Source organism: Lepidothrix coronata, unplaced genomic scaffold (genome assembly GCF_001604755.1).
Source record: "Lepidothrix coronata isolate B3197 unplaced genomic scaffold, Lepidothrix_coronata-1.0 Scaffold187, whole genome shotgun sequence".
Classification (NCBI taxonomy): domain Eukaryota; kingdom Metazoa; phylum Chordata; class Aves; order Passeriformes; family Pipridae; genus Lepidothrix; species Lepidothrix coronata.
Genome location: NW_016690367.1, coordinates 387,615 through 403,466, shown reverse-complemented (window position 1 = coordinate 403,466; position 15,852 = coordinate 387,615). Strand labels below are relative to the sequence as shown.

The window sequence follows — 15,852 nt, the reverse complement described above, 5'->3', positions numbered from 1 at the left end:
ACCTAATCAAAGCAGCTTTTAAACCCAACAGGAACCAAGTGCCAGGCCCTGCCTCTCCTCTGCCCCAGCCCACTCCCCACCCTCCCAGCGCCTGCGGATGTGGTTGCCCACCTGCACTGAGCACCCACCCTTCCCTCCCCGCTCCCAGGCTGGGCTTTTCTCTAGCTTAGGAAGTGGCTCTGTTCCCATGGTGGTGGCTTTGCTCTCTGCTGTGTTCTTCAGACACTCAGAGCTGGCAGAGGAGCCCACACTCCCGAGGGGTGCAGCAGGGCCAGCCCGAGCACGGGGAGGGGGCAGAGGCAGAGGAGCTCCCTGGTGTTATCCTGCCTTTCCCTGGCCCCAGTGATCACAGGGGAGAAGGATCCTATAATCCCTGCAACAACATGTTTTCATGTTCCTTATGATCTCCCGCTTAAAGCAGCCACTTTGCATTTCTGGTTTCGTTTGGAGGCTTAGTCCCTGCAGAAAGCTGCCATGAGAAACAGCTTCCCACCTCTAGCCAAGAGCTGGAGCAGGAGCCAGCTAAGAGGTCTCCTCCTGCTAGTCCAGCTCTCCAGGGAGTGACCCCACAGCAGGAAGAGACTCGGGGAGGGGACCAGTGGAAGCTGTGGGTTCTTCCCCTCCCTTCATATTCCTGAAAACGCTGAAGAGAAACCAGTTCTGCACAGCATCAGCACCTGTACGACCACACATGTTTCACCCCGTAGCATCACACACCTATGCTGAGAGGAACATTTAAAATGAACTCCTGTATCCACCTCTGAGGCATCTGGACCCATCCAGGACCCGTTAGGGAGAAATCCTTCCCTGTGAGGGTGGTGAGGCCCTGGCACAGGTTGCCCAGAGAAGCTGTGGCTGCCCCATCCCTGGAAGTGTCCAAGGCCTGGTTGGACGGGACTTGGAGCAACCTGGGCTGGTGGAAGGTGTCCCTGGCCATGGCAGGGGGTGGGACAAGATGAGCTTTAAAGTCCCTTCCAACCCAAACCATCCCGTGATCCTCCTACCACAGCTCCTCAGGAGCAGCAGAGCTGTGTTTCCACAGCTGTGGGAATTCTTTGCAACAGCAAAACCTGGCATGTTCAACTGCAAGTGGTTTCAGCAGCCCAAGCTGCAGCTGAGGGCAGGCAGGGTTTGCATACACAGCCAGACCACACACACCAACGAGGCCAGCAGTGGCACCAGCTCAGACACTGCTGATAGAGACACTGAGAAACGCTTTGAGATGCCATTTGGCATCTTGCTGACACAAGGGAGTGTTTCCCTCCCATGGACTCGTCCAGCAACTTAGAATTCAACACTCAGGACTCTGGCCAGCAGCTCTTACAGCCTGGTTAGCAGCACACCACAAGTGTCCAGCACAAGAGCACACCGAGACGAGTTTCTTCCAACGGCACCATTAAAAAACCATCCCAGAAAGCAGAGAAAGAGAAACAAGCCAGACTGCTCCGAATATCCCTCGGGAGCATCAGCCAGCGGGAGCAAGGGAAGCAGAGGGAGGCAGGGCCGTGGTACTGACCGGGCTGCTGAGCTGGCTGGGGGCAGGCAGCTGGAGGCTGCAGGGCTTGGCTCGGTGCTTCCTCTGCAGCCAGAGCGTGAGGAACGCCCAGAGGCGAGGAAGTTTAGGGTCGCTCTCCATCCTCCCATCCCGATCCACATCGTCCAGCCCCAGGAACCGCCGCCCCCGCCAGCTCCCAGGGCTTTGGGGGGGGCTCAGGGTGCCGGATGAGGAGATACAGGTGGTTGGAGGCGGTGGCAGATGCGCAGTGGGGACGAGAGAGTCGGTCACACGGAGGCAGGTTCGCTCTCCCACTCCCCAGCAACAGCTCTTGTGGTTGGGGCTTTTTTCTTTTTTTTTTTTCTTTTTTTTTTTTTTTTTTGTTGGTTTGGTTTGGTAAGGTTTTTGTTTTTTTTTTTTTTTTTTTTTGGGGTTTCCTTTTAAAAAAAATAATAATCTCACGGCTCCTCGTTCGTGTTTGGGTTCCCTGGCTCAGACAAGACACTGATAGAAAACACACACGGTCTAGTTAAATTGATTTCCACCTAGTGCTGCCCGAATTTCACGTCAGGCTGTGAGCTTTGAGGTATTTCCACAACAGGGCAAAATTCTGAGAAGCCACTTTTGTCTTTAAAAAGGAAGAGGAAAGCCCTTGAGAACCCACAGAGAAGTGTGACACCACCTCGGAGAGCTGCACATATCTCTGCTCTCACACTGGCACAGGGATGATGGGATTCAGGGTGAATCAAACCCATGACCATCACTGGGATTTGAATTCAGTCCTTCACTTGCATAATGTTGCACAAGACTTCTTGCTGTGGATGCTGGAGTTATCTAAGAACAGCCTGGGAAGGTCCATGTGAGGTGTTTTTAAGGGCATTTCTGATGCAGAGGTTCCAACCCCACTGTGGCTTGGATTATTGGCAGGACAGAGCAGAGGTTTTAGAGGGCTTGTTTTGCCTCCTTCCCCCTCCAAGACTGTTCCCCTTTGACCCTTCCATCAGGGCAGACAGATGTTTTCCACAGCAAGACCCTGGGGTGTGCAGGTAAGAAAGAAACCCCTCAAAATGAGTCAAAATACGCCCACACACCTTTGCAATTGGAAATAGCCCCGTGTCAGCGTTATTTCTGAATTACTCCAGAGAGCACAGGGGATGAAAAGGGGATCTTGGTTTGGACCAGAGAGACAAATTATGACTGTCTTGCCTCCTCCACCCCCAGAACGTGCTTTTTGAGAACTGATAGTGAAAGACCCAAATGACTTAATACCAGCCAGGCAGCTGGTCCCTGCTCCACGGTGAGAACCTCGGTGGCTGGTGAGGCTCAAGGAGCTGGGAACAGCACCGTGCAGCTGCTGGGCACAGCCAGGAGCCCCAAAAAACTCAAACCTCCCTCACCCTGCCACAGTCTAGGGAAGGAGAAACCGTGTCCACAGCGAGTTGCCCAAAGACAAGCCTCACCACTCCCAGGGAAGCCTCACACTGCTCAGTGGAGCCGTGTGGGAGAGCAGCCAGCTCCTGATAAATCCTGTCCCAGCCAAGACAATTTTCCACGTTGTGTTACCAGCGTGGGGAGAGGAGCCTCAGAAAAAGACAATATAAATCCCCCCCCTGCTGTGTCCACACAACTAAAAGTGCCCACCCCAGCAGGGCGACAAGATCAGAAAACCACAGGAGACGCAAAACGACAGCACGGAAAGGGGGCTGGTGTGGGGAGGAAGGAGGAGGAGGATGAAGCCAAGTCCAGGATGTCACGTGAGCCATAGCTGTTCTCTGCACCAGCAGTCCCACAGAGCTCTCAGCTCTCAGGGGCGGGTGGCAGGAAAGGGTTTTGTTTTCAGAGAGGTCCCTGACGTGGGACAACCCGTCACGGGGCAAAATGCAAATGAAACGGATGAGTCCCACTGCAACGGGCTCTCTTACCTTGTCTGCTGAGTCCACGAGGTCTTTCTCTATCCAGGTGATGTCGGATTTTACCTGTGGAACAACAGACAAGCATCAGCACAGAGGGGCTGTGATATTCTGTTAAACTCTTCCCAACTAACTTGTTCAGCAAGACCAGGCGAGCTGTTCACAGTCACTGGTGGTGTCCCACCAGCCACTGCTCCTCGGGATGTGATTCTGAGCTGTGTGGTGGCTCCAGGAGAGCAGCTGGAGCCAGCTCCTGTTACATAAATTCATATTGACCGGCTTTGATAAACTCTGACAGAGTGCTCAGGACACGGTGCTGGCACTTGGTCACACATGTCCCCCAAGAATCAGAGCACCAAGGAGAGAGAATTAATTTCTGGCAGGTTGATTAATGTCTAGATCAGATTTTACTCTCTGCTACACCTGGACAAGCTCCAAAAGCATCTGTCCTGGGTCTGCAGAGAAGCTTGGCACCCCCATGGCAAAGACTGGGCACACTCAGCAGTTTCTAAAGCAACCAGGAGGAACATACTCAAATACCAGAGCTCCCCACATCCCTTGAGGGCAGGGCAGGGCCAGCCCAGCTGCTCTGACAGGTCCCCAGCAGCATCAGAAATGTCAGTTTATGCTGCCTCTGGGGCCAGATGTGAGTCTGTGAACCCTGGTAGGGAGAGATGCAGAAGCATTTAGGGGGAGCTCAGAAAAGAACTGCTTCTCAGCTAGGAAATGGCTCCTTCTCCTCCAGTAAACTCAGACTTAAGGGAAGGAGTAAGTTTTTGCAAGGTCAGTAAGTTTTTGCAAGGTCGGTCCCCAAGCCTGGTGTATTTTGATGAAGGTACAGAGACTTGCAATCTCATCTAGGTACTCCTTCTCCTGGTTTTTAGATCACGAGCCAAGTTTGAATAGAAAAATCACCCCCCAAAAACCCTCAAATCAGAGGATTTCCTCCGAGAGGTTCAAGTCTTTGGCTGTGGGTGAGATAAAACCTGTGACTGCAGGGAGCAAAGGGGGACTCGAGCTGTGACTTCTCTGGTGTTGTCTCAGGAAGTGTGAGAGCAGAATGGAGCCCACAGTGCCAGCACTGACACCTGGGTGGGCACAGAGTGACCTGGAAGTGGGACAGGAGCTACAGAGAGGGAGAAGAGAAGGAAAAGCAAGCCTTGAGGAACGGGAGGAGCCGCATGAGAACAGTGAGATTAGAGCTAGGAATTAACTGATTTTCAGCTCCAGATCAGAGGGGCCCCTGCAGTCACCTCTTCTTCCTCCTCTCCACTGCTCTGCCCTTGCTGCAGGAGCAGGCAGGATCTCTTTGGGGCTGGGAGAAGGTGGCTGTCCTGCTGCTGTCACTGCAGGAAGGGGATGCCAGGGCAGCTGGCTGACACATCCACCAAAACCCCAGCTGAACCCCTTCCTGAGTGAAAAGTGATCATAAAAACCTCAGCAAAACCCCCTCCCCGGGGATCCCACCCACCCACCAGGAAACCAGCTCCTTCCTGGCTCCTTCAGACCAGGCACCAGACCCTGCCTGGGATGGGGACGGATGGATTTCATTCACACAAGCACGGATGTCTCTGCAGGTCCATCCCACCAGTACACGCTGCTCCTGGGAGCTCCCAGCCACCTTCCATCACCCACAGCCCCCAGAGGGGCATTTACACAGATCCCTGCACTGCTGGGAAATGGTATTTGCTGCTCCTGGAAAATAGAAGGACACCCCCAGCCACCAGCCAGGGCTGAGCCCGAGAGGTCCCCTCAAGTCAGAGGAGGAGACAACTTTTCCGAACTTCCCAATGCTGCCTTCACAGATGGCTGAGCCACCTCAGATCAGGGGCTGGGGGCATACTGAGGGTTTGTTGTTTTTTTTTCCAAGTTCAAAATACAAGTCCTCTTTCCCACTTTCTCCCCCCCCCTTTTTTTTTTTTTTGAGGGAGGATTTTACAAGCCAGAAGCCAAGAGACAGGTTTTGTTTTTGCTCGCGTTTTGTCACTTTGCTGGTTGAGACCGTCACATCTAAATGCAATGAAGAAGAAAAAAAAAAAAAAAACAACCACCCTGCAAAAGCTCGAAACAGATTCTGCTCTTGGCATTTCCCTTCCTATTCATCAACAACTAACCAGAAGCTGTTTTAATTTCTGTTGCTTCAACACATGCTCTGGGTCCCAAAACACTCCCAAAATCTGGCAGCACCTAGGAAAGACACTTCTTAGAAAGCAGTTGTACCCTCCAAAATGCCTTTTTTTTTTTCCAAAAGAGAAGTTGTAAATTAACCCTGGATAAGGTCTGGCTCTCTACAATCGGGCGGTTCCCTGATTTCTTGTGTCCTGCAGAAGAGACAGAGCAGATATTTTATCAGACACTTGCCTCCTGGATCCTTGGCTTGCTGCGGAAGAGGAGCCTCAGCATCTCCAAAGCTTTAGGCTGTTATTCTCCCATCCTTTCCAAGCTGGTTCCCGAGCTTGGAGCCCGGAGCAGTGCCCAGAGCGGCACGAGAACCCCGTAGTTATGTCACTGGGATGTATTTTGGGAGTTTTTTGCTGAAAGGAAACCGCAGTTTCGTGTGGGGAAATCGCTTTGTGCGGCGACGGCTGCACAATGCAGCGGCCAAACGAGAACACTGGACGGGCTTTACGGGTGCTTAGGCGTGGAAAGAGCCATCAGCAAATCTCAGCTGCCTTTTCAGGAGGATCAGGCCAGTCCCCCGTGTCACACACGGGAAAAAAGGGGAAAAAAAGGGCAACTTCAGGCACTACACGAGGCAGCAACAGGCAGCTGAGAGTCTCTGTAGTTTCCTTCCTCAAAATTTCCCTGCCCCTGCTCTGAGCAGTGCAAAAGCTGAGTCCAGCAGGGATGCTCTCCCTGCAGGATCAGTGGAATTGCAGCTCTCCAAAGAAGAGGCCAAGAGGAGGCAGCAGCTTCTGGATCAGCACAGGAAGGACATGAACCTGCTGGAGCAGGGCCAGAGAAGGCCATGGAGATGCTTCAAGGGCTGGAGCCCCTCTGCTCTGGAGACAGGCTGGGAGAGCTGGGAGTGTTCAGCTTGGAGAAGAGAAGGCTCCAGGGAGACCTTAGAACCCCCTCCAGTGCCCAAAGGGGCTCCAAGAAAGATGGGGACAGAGTTTTTAGCAGGGCCTGTTGTGACAGGACAAGGGGAAATGGTTTTGTGCTAAAAGAGGGGAGATCTAGATTAGACATAGGGAAGAAGTCTGTTACACTGAAGGTGCTAAAAGCCACAGCTGAATGTGGCTGGTTTCCTGAGGGAACTGGGAGTGCACATGTGGCTCCCTGTTTTCCTTGCTTACATGGAAGCTGGGAGAGAACTGATCCAGAACCACAGGGCTGAAGCCCTTCTTCCCTCTCTGCTCCCCATGTCTGCACTGCCTGACTTGGCCAGTTCCCATCTCTGTCCCTGTTAAGGTATCCCTGCCTGTGTAGCAGCAGAGCACAGAGCAGTGTCTCGGTGCAGGATCTGTCCCCTGAGCCAGCAGACAGGGTTGTGCAACCCTCCCATGAGATGTGGGTGTGCAAACCTCACGTGGGGCCCCAAAGCAGCGTCCCAAGGACCTGATACAGCAGATAACCCCTGAGATGGGGCAGGGAATCATTGAGTTATAGGATAGGCTGAGCTGGAAGGGACCTTAAAGCCCATCTTGTTCCACCCCCTGACATGGGCAGGGACACCTTCCAGGGACACTAGCCCAGGTTGCTCCAACCTGGCCTTGGACACTTCCAGGGATGGGGCAGCCACAGCTTCTCTGGGCAACCTGTGCCAGAGCCTCCCCACCCTCACAGGGAAGGATTTCTTCCTTGTATCTAATCTAAATCTCCCCTCTTTTAGCTCATCCCCCCCTTTTTCCCCCTTTCCCATGGAAAAGAGGAGACACTGCCTGAGGGGTGGTGGGTTGGGCACTGGCACTGAAGCCAAGACCCAGCTGTAAATTCTGCATGGACCTGCTGCCACTGGCACCTCAGCACTAGGAAAGGCAATCCCCAAACCCAGTGCTGCCACACACAAACGCTTCCCAATCCTGTAATCCAATTCCATGTAGGACAAACCTCCAGCATCCTCCACCTTCCCGACAGCAGCTCCATAAAACAGGACACTCACAAGCCCTACAGATTTAAATCAGAATAACCAGGGATTGCCTTTGCCTCCTGCCAAGGATCCAGTTACAGCCCACTGAGCACTGGGAGGGAAGGATCAGGGTTTCATAAACAGGAAGGAGATGGTGTGAAGAACTGCAGCCTGAGGAGAGACAGCTGCTGTCACATCCACACGCTTCCCAAGTGGGAATGGTGCCCCAGGCCAGAGCAAGGGGGTGTCCCAGCACAGATTTCAGCTGCTGCCCTGGAGGCACTGGGTGAAGATGACCTGAGACCCCTCCAGCACAGGCATCTCCTGGGTGATGGGCACATGGGAGCTTCACACTCAGGAATGTGGGAGCTTCACACTCCAAACTTCTGCATGAAGTTATTTTATGGGACCTGCTGCAGAGCAACAACCCCCCTGTGGAGCAGCAGCTCCTGCTGTGGAGGGAGCCTGAAATCAGTGGGAAGCAAGAGGTGCTGCAGCTCTGCAGGGGGAGTGAGGCTGATGTTTGCTGTTGTGGAGAGCAAGGGCTGCTCTGCCTGGAGCTTTTTTTTTTTTTTTTTCAAGTGGTGGTTCTCAAAAAGGGGAACAAACAAAGCAGAGAAACCTCCCCAGCCACAACCTGCCCTCCTGCAAAGGCCTTATTTGGGCAGGGCTGGCCCTTGGTCTCATTTGCAAGCAAAGGGTTGGCCAGAACCTCGTCCTTTCGTCTGCACTTTTGTGGGGGATCCCCTCCAGTGCCCCTGGGAGCACGAGAAATCCTGTGGGATGCTCGTCCCTGAGCACCTCTGTCCCTCTCTGAGCAGAGACACTGAAGTGAAGGGCTCAGATTGGGGTACCTGTGTCTGAAGGGAGCCACCAGCCCACACAGAGGACAGGCTGGACCCCTGCAGGGGGGTGGGATGGGGAGAAGGAAGCAGTGTCTCAGGGTGAGCCATTTTGCCACAGAAGGAAGTGCTGCCCTCAGCCAGGGGACGGTGAGATGGCCGTGCCAGCAGCTGCAGATTTGAACTGGTTTTGCTGCCTTCCACCGCCTTCCAGGAAATCTGAGCACCCCCCACAGGAAACCTGCCCTCAGGGGGATGCCCCAGCTGCTCTGGGACCTCCTGGGAGCTGAGACATGTCACCAGGTGCCTGTGCTACACACACAGAGCTGCCACCACCACGTCAGCACCGCCACGCCCCACAAAAATCAAATTAACGTCGCCACAACACTGAACGAAAGTGGAAAATTTACACAAAATCCGCCCCTTGTCCCTCCACCACAACGACAACAGAAATTCCCCGCGATCGTTCCACTCCCTGACGTTGCTCAGGACTTGTTTTGCCTCTCTCAAGTGCTATCCTTGTCTCAAAATCCTCATGAAGCCGAGTCACAGCACCAAAAAGGCCGTAGTGGGTTGGCCCTGGCTGGATGTCAAAGCCACTCTCTCACTCCCCTCCACGATCGGACAGGGGAGAGAAAATATAACAAAGGGTTCATGGGTTGAGATAAGGTCCAGGAGAGATCCCTCACCAAATGCCATCACAGGCAAACCAGCCTCAAATTTGGGATATTAATTGAATTTATTTCTAAAAAAAGTCAGAGCAGGATAATGAGAAGTAAAATAAATCTTTAAAACACCTTCCTGAGCCGGGTCAGGAGCCAGGTCAGAGTAAGCAGTTGAAAACAAAAGTCCAGCCAAGCAGAACAATTTGTGAGATCCCACCAGTTTCATTCAATTGCCAAAAATAAGAAAAAAAAAAAAAGGCCACCTGGGAGAATTGGAGAGTTTCACTTGATCTAATTCAGTGGGCATTGCAGAGTCAAGGCTGGGCTCGAGGATTAAACAGCAAGGCCACCTCTTTCAGGCTTACACACACCACACACACAATTAAAGAAAACAATAATTTGAAAGCTCAAGTAGATTAAAAATCCTCTCTGCCCGAGAGCAGGTTCTGTCCTCCTCCCCTGCACGTGTTCCAACAGGTTTATTCCCTGGACATCCTTCCAGGGCCATACAGCTGCCCTCACTTCCAGGCATGAAACCTTGTGGGCTCTGCTTTTCTCACTGCAGCATCATCCCAAACATCAGGATCCAGCACCACTGCAGGGCTGCCTGCTCAGAGTGAGGGTCTGACCACTGGCTTGCATTTTTATAAGACAGAGTTACTTTTGCATTAATATGTGAAGGCTCACAATGGGAAAAGGTCAGGGGGAAAAGACAGGAGAGCTCTCACTTGAGCTCCTCGGCCACTTCCAGCCACACTCAGAGCAGGAAAAGCTGCAGAATTCAGTGCTGGGTGTTCCATAAAAGCAGGGAGAGGATGGAGGGAAAAGATGTGCCCGTGCCCATATGAGTCATCAAAGAAACAGCAACAGCTTTTGCAGAAGGAGGGAGAAACGGGACAGTGCAAAACTTCGGGGTCAAGGACAGCACTTTAAAAGAGGAGGGAGATTCTTGGAGCAACCCAGGAGGATCTGCAGGGAGAGAAGGCTTCCTTAGCCCTTTGACTCACGCCGAACAAGGGCATTTCCTAACAGACAAAAGCCTCAGGGATGTCAGGGCCTGGGGAGGAAGGGCCACGGCGGGGTGGCTTTGAAGGTGGAAGTCCTGGACAGAGTCACTGCTACAAACACAGCTAAGGAACATCAGAGACTCCGGGAACTGGAACTTCCCAATAAGTGGATAAGGACGGGGGCGGGTTCCTGGCAGGAGCTTTGCAGGAAGGGATTACTGAGAGGGAACAGGGCTGCACGTTTCACCCCACACCATCTCCAAGGACTCTTTTATCGGTGCCCTGAAAAACAAAACCAACCAAAAATGAGGGAGGGGGAGGAAATCCAGGGGACACTGGACTCTGCCCAGTGAGCTGTTGGTAACACTGGTGTCTAGAAATCCTGTTAATCACTGCCTCCATGCCCCAACCCTTACAGGGCCAGAGCAGCCAGGAGAAGTGAATGACCAGCTCTGTCTTGGCATGGATAACACCAGCAGCCTCACCCCATATGGCTTAAAACAAGAGCCTGAGACTCTGAGCATCCCAGAAGCACTCTGCAATCCTCCTCATGGCAGTGGCTCTCCACTCACAGAGGCAGCCAAATGCTCAGTGTAAAACTGACTTGCTGACCCTTGGGGAGGACTTTGCTTCCACTCCAAGCAGTGATCCTGGCTCCCCACAATAGGGGTGACAAGGAAATCCCTAGAAAGGGAAACCTTGGACCAAGGCACCCTGTTTGGTGTTTAGGTGGAGCAGTTCCACCTTTTTTTATTCTTTTCATGGCCCCTTCTCTCACCAGCACATTCACTCCTCTTATGTGTCAGACAGTGACCCACATCCCCTTCTGCACAGAAGGATGGAGAGGAAGGAAACTGCAAAATCCTGGAAGCCACAGACAGACCCAAGCTCCAAGCCCCATCCAACCTGGCCTTGGACACTTCCAGGGATCCAGGGGCAGCCACAGCTGCTCTGGGCAACCTGTGCCAGGGCCTCCCCACCCTCACAGGAACATGTAAAGGCATCACAGTAAAGATGTGATGGGCTCTGTCACCCCGAAGGGGCTGAAGGTGACAGGTACCAGTGTCTGCAGCCACAGGACAGGCTGTGCCACCCCAAAGGGGCTGAGAGCCCAGGGCACCCTGCCACCCCTCGAGCACATTCCAGCAGGTGGCACTCGGAGCATCTTTAACGCCCAAAATGTTTTTTTCTGTTCCGAGACAGGACAGAAAGAGCCCAAAGCATCCATTTCATAAACGTTTCACATCATAAACACCCCTCTGGGAAGACTCAGCACTCCTAGAACAGGGGGATCTCAGAAATGATTACAAGGGATGAGGGGTTTTCTCAAGCAAAGCCTGAGGGTGAAAAAGGGAGAAGGCAGATGGTGGCTCACACAGCAGAGCTGCCGTCCTTGTGCTTCACAGCATCCTTTTTGATCTGCTCAGTTTTTAACTGACTCATTTGACCAAGGGAACCCAAAATATCTGCTTTATATCAGAGGGAGGGCTCAGGTCCCTTTTGGGATGGAGAGAGCAGAGAGACTCCAGTGCAGGCACCCCCCTCATGCTCCCCACTCTGCTCCCCTCTCCTGGCTGTCTCCAGGGCCGTGCTGGCAGCAGATTCTGAAAGTGTCTTAGAAAAAAAATAAACCAAACACGATTTCTCCACCCTTTCCAGGCACTACAAGCCACAGCTGGCCAGGATCAGCTGACAATGAGCTGTTTGGGCTGAAGACACAAGCTCAGGCAAAAGATGTTCCCAAACCCCACCGAGAGTTCCCGACAGCTCCGGTGCCCCTGCTGTCACAGAGCTGTGAGAGGAGCACAGGGAGCCAGCAGGACTTTGCACCCAGTGAAATGAGATGCCAGAGAGGAAAACACCTTTAGCAGCCAGGAGATAAGGAACTACTTAGTTATGCAGCTTCTAGAGAGCAAATCAGTCTCCATTTAGAAAGTGCAAAGGATACAGCCTCCCCTTCCTGCAGCCCTGCACACACTTCCCAGCAAGGAGGAAATGTCTCCTCTCAGCAAATTCCAATCAACTGGTGGTAAAACCAGGAGACTCCATCCCAGGCTCTCCTAAATGCAGAATCTCACTCTTTGGAACCAGCAGGAAAGCACCACCTTCCACCTGGGTTTTGGTTTTCAGTGGAGGATATGAAAACTCCCTCTAACTGAATTATAAAATACAGCACCGGTTTCACAACAAGAAGCAGGGCTTGTTTGCTGCCCTTGGAGTTATCGTGGGATGTGGAAACTATTCTCTATCGCAGGAATGCCGGAATTCCACACTCCTCCCACAGCACACGTGCTCCCGGCGGCTTCCTCGCTGCAAGACACACAAAAAGTGGTCTCAGGACTTGCTGAAGCCTTTTCTTGGTGCCTGCCAGGGGCTGGTCTCTGGTCTCAGGGGCTGGTCTCTCCATGCTGGGAGAATCCAGCTCTCTCCCACCCTCTGGGAAGGACACACAGGAGAGACACGTTGCAGGAGAAGTGATTGTCACGTTTTCACGGTGGCTGTGAACTGCAGGAGCGTTAAAAGCTAAAAAAAACCCCATGTCCAAAACACACCCCGAGCTGTGTGTTACCAACACCCCGGTGAGAGCGCACAGGGTGAGCATCTGCTGTAGCAAAGCCACATTTTATCACTTAGTGCTTATAAAAGACACGGATGCAGCCACCAGCCACCCCTTCCACGGCTCAGCTGCTCTGCATGGTGGGTCACGAGGCCATAACATGAAGGTCACTATCCATCCCCTTCCCAAGCAGCACAGCATGGGAATGACAGCCAGCCTGAACACTGGGAACACCGTGGTTTGTCCTGTTCCCCTAAGATGCTATTTTAAGGAGTTTCCCCCCCCCACTCTGTCCATGTGGAGACCCCAGGGGTCCCCTCCTGGCCCCAGTCCTGGTGCAGAGCCATCACCTCTGTAAGCAGAGGCACATTCCCAATGTGTAGCCAGGCCAGCCCAAGCTGTCCAGTTAAACCCCCCCCCTCTGGGAGTGGAGATCAGTACTGAGCTACATCTCAGAGAGCTTTGGGAGCACAAAGAGATCGTGTCCTCAGTCCCTGCCCAGACCGAGGTTTTGAGTACAAACGAGGGATAAACACCATTTTCCACATCCAAAGGGGTGACATTTCCCAGCTGTGCACTCCAGGACTGGCAAGGGAAACCCTTCCTGCCTCAGAGCACGGCTGCAATGAGATCAGTGGGAATTGCTGGGAGGCAATGCCTCTGCTTCCCTCCCCTCAGAGGCTGCCCCAGGCACACAGCGAGGGGTTTTCCTAAGGGCAAAGGAGAAGGGCTCCAGGCAAGGCAGGAATTCTTAGAGAGCTGGGACTACCCTCCCTGGATGGTCCCCAGCCCCGTGACAGCCCCTGGCAGGCAGAAAGAATGGTGTAACCAGGGGGGAAAATATTATTGCAGCTTCACCTGGAGCTATGGAAGGAATTTACTGCTCGTGTCCAAACTAGGCTTCACTTCCAAATAAAGCTGAGACTTGTAAAGCTGCAAGAGCTTCAGGCAGATTGCTTGTGTGTGCAGGGAGAGTCACAGAGCCAGTGACCCCCAGTAAACCCAGCCAAGGGGACTCCAAGCTCCCAGTTGCTGGGGTGGGATGATCCAGGGACCCAAGCCCGCTCTGATCCCTTCAAAAATCAAATGTGAATGAGTTCTTCTGGTTGAACTCTTCTAGGTCCTCTTCAGTGCCAGCCATCACCACTGTCCCTGGCACAGAGGGAGCTGCCACTGCCACATTCCCTGTCTCCATCTCCCTTTCCCTCAGTCTGGGAGAGGAGCCCGTGATTCCTCTGTGGCTCTGGGGAAATGCTGGCAGAGCTCTGGCCTTGCTCACACTGCCTCCTGTATCCACAAAGAAACCAACTTCAGCAATCCTGTGCCCCCAGCTCACACTGCCAGGAGCAGCCTGGGCAAAGAGAGGGTGGCAGGAGCATCCCTCACTTCCCTGTGGGATCAGGAGCTCTTTTAACTCTGACAAGAGAGAGGGATCACAGATTTCCTCCAGGTACAACACGAAGTAACCGATTTTCATGATTTTTTTTTTCTCCTTCAATAAAAGAGGCTTTCTAGACACAGAACATGAGGCAGCTTCTATGAACCCACGAGGGGGGTGGAAATGGAAGGGAAGAAACCGGAGTGGTTTGGATGGGTTGGGGCACCGTGTGGGAGGGCTGCTGGAGCACTGCTCCAGCCTCTGCCGCATTCCTCCTGTGCAAGTCCTGTAAACTGACCCCTCTTCAATTATTCATTAGAGTCTGCAGCTCATCAGAGACTCTGCTCCTCAAACAGGCATTTATTTGTGTTTTTTAAGAGCTCAGAAGCTGCTGTTCCCCAAAGCCTGGCCTTGCCAAGGACGGAGAGCAAACGCTCTGCCAGGAACGGGCCGGGAGCTGTCAGGCACTGCTGGAGAAACAAACCCACTCGGTTCCTTCAGCTGACAGGACGGAGCAGCCAGTTTAAACTTGGAGCTTTACCACTGACAGGCTGGAAAAGCCAAACGCTGAGAGAGCAGCCGTGGCTGCAGCCCCTGCGAGGCAGGGGGAAGGCAGATTTCCAGGCAGCACCGCGAGATGTTCTGCTCCCACCAGGTTATCCCAGGTCCTGCCCAGCTGGGGGGGGCCAGATTTGGCCAGAGCACTCTTGGCTGGAAGGAGCAGGAGAGGGGCAGTGGGCTGAGAGGGGATTTGCTGAGGAACCTGCCCCTTCCCACAGCTCCACAGCTTCCCAGTTCTTGGAGAAAGCAGCAGCAGCTGTGCAAACACACGGCCCACTGCAGGGCAGCCACTTGTTTGTTTTGAAACCCTTCATGTTAAGAAGCTGTGATTAGTTGTGTCCAGTTCTGACAGGGATCACACCACTGGACACGATTCCTGTCCCACTCTCAGCCTGGAGCTCACGTGCAAGGCTGGCACAAGGGCTCTCCCTCACCTGGACCCTTGTTGGACACACAGCCCAGGTTGGACGGGGCTTGGAGCAACCTGGGCTAGTGGAAGGTGGTCCCTGCTCATGGCAGGGGGTGGAACAAGATGGGTTTTGAGGTTCCTTTCGATCCAAACCATTCAGTGATTCTGTAATTCTGACTTGCCCTTCGCTGCCAGCAGGTCTTGGATGACTCTTTCCTCCTCCCACACTGTGAAGAGAAGGTGCTCCCAGTTTCTCCTCTGGCCACCCGCTCCACAGAAAGCAGGACAAGGTCAGTGGATGTCCTGCCTGCAGCAAGATGTGCAGCACCAAGTCTGGGTGAAGGAGATTTGTGCTGCTCCGTCACGGCACCATCGTGATGTGTTTTCTATGGAACATCTCCTTCATGTTCCGTGGAAAACACATCATGATGGTGCTATGACGGAGCAGCACAAACCCTTCCTCTTACATCCACTGGATGTTTTAAGGGGGTGTTTCATCCAGGACAACACACACTGATGGTAATGTTGGTGATACAGGTATTTCGCTGGTCAGAGGTGTCCACGCCCAGGATTCCTTCATGCCCTTCCAAGATGCAGCAGGGAAGGACCTTTCTGCAGACTTTACCTGGTCAGGACATGAGGATAAACCAGCAGGAGCTACACAGATCTGGGAAAAAGCCTTGTCTTCCCCTCTGCTGCATTCCCACAGCCAGGCCCAGCCTGAGCAGGTGGGGCACCACATGCCTGGTTCATGGGCAGGAGCACATCCCTCACTCCAGTCTCAAAGGTCTCTTTTATGGCTCAGAGTTGGAAGAGTTTAGTTATTCCCTTCCCCAGTTTTCACTGTGCTCTGTGATTATCACCCAGGAACAAGCTGATCAGCAACCCCAGCCCGCACCATGTTCCCTCCAGGGAGAGTGTGGGCTCACTCAGCACTGCAAATCCACTCCTCTGCT

The 15,852-nt window shown here is 53.2% G+C and overlaps 1 protein-coding gene across 2 annotated transcripts in view; it reads right to left on the bottom strand.

The window, feature by feature from the left end:
- Positions 1–15,852, bottom strand: part of RPS6KA1 (ribosomal protein S6 kinase A1) — a 38,591-nt gene that overhangs the window by 13,087 nt on the left and 9,652 nt on the right. For both annotated transcript variants that reach the window (XM_017831134.1, XM_017831135.1), the window contains one exon: positions 3,418–3,471. In XM_017831134.1, the coding sequence (XP_017686623.1) occupies positions 3,418–3,471 (54 nt within the window). The remainder of the gene's footprint in view (positions 1–3,417; positions 3,472–15,852) is intronic.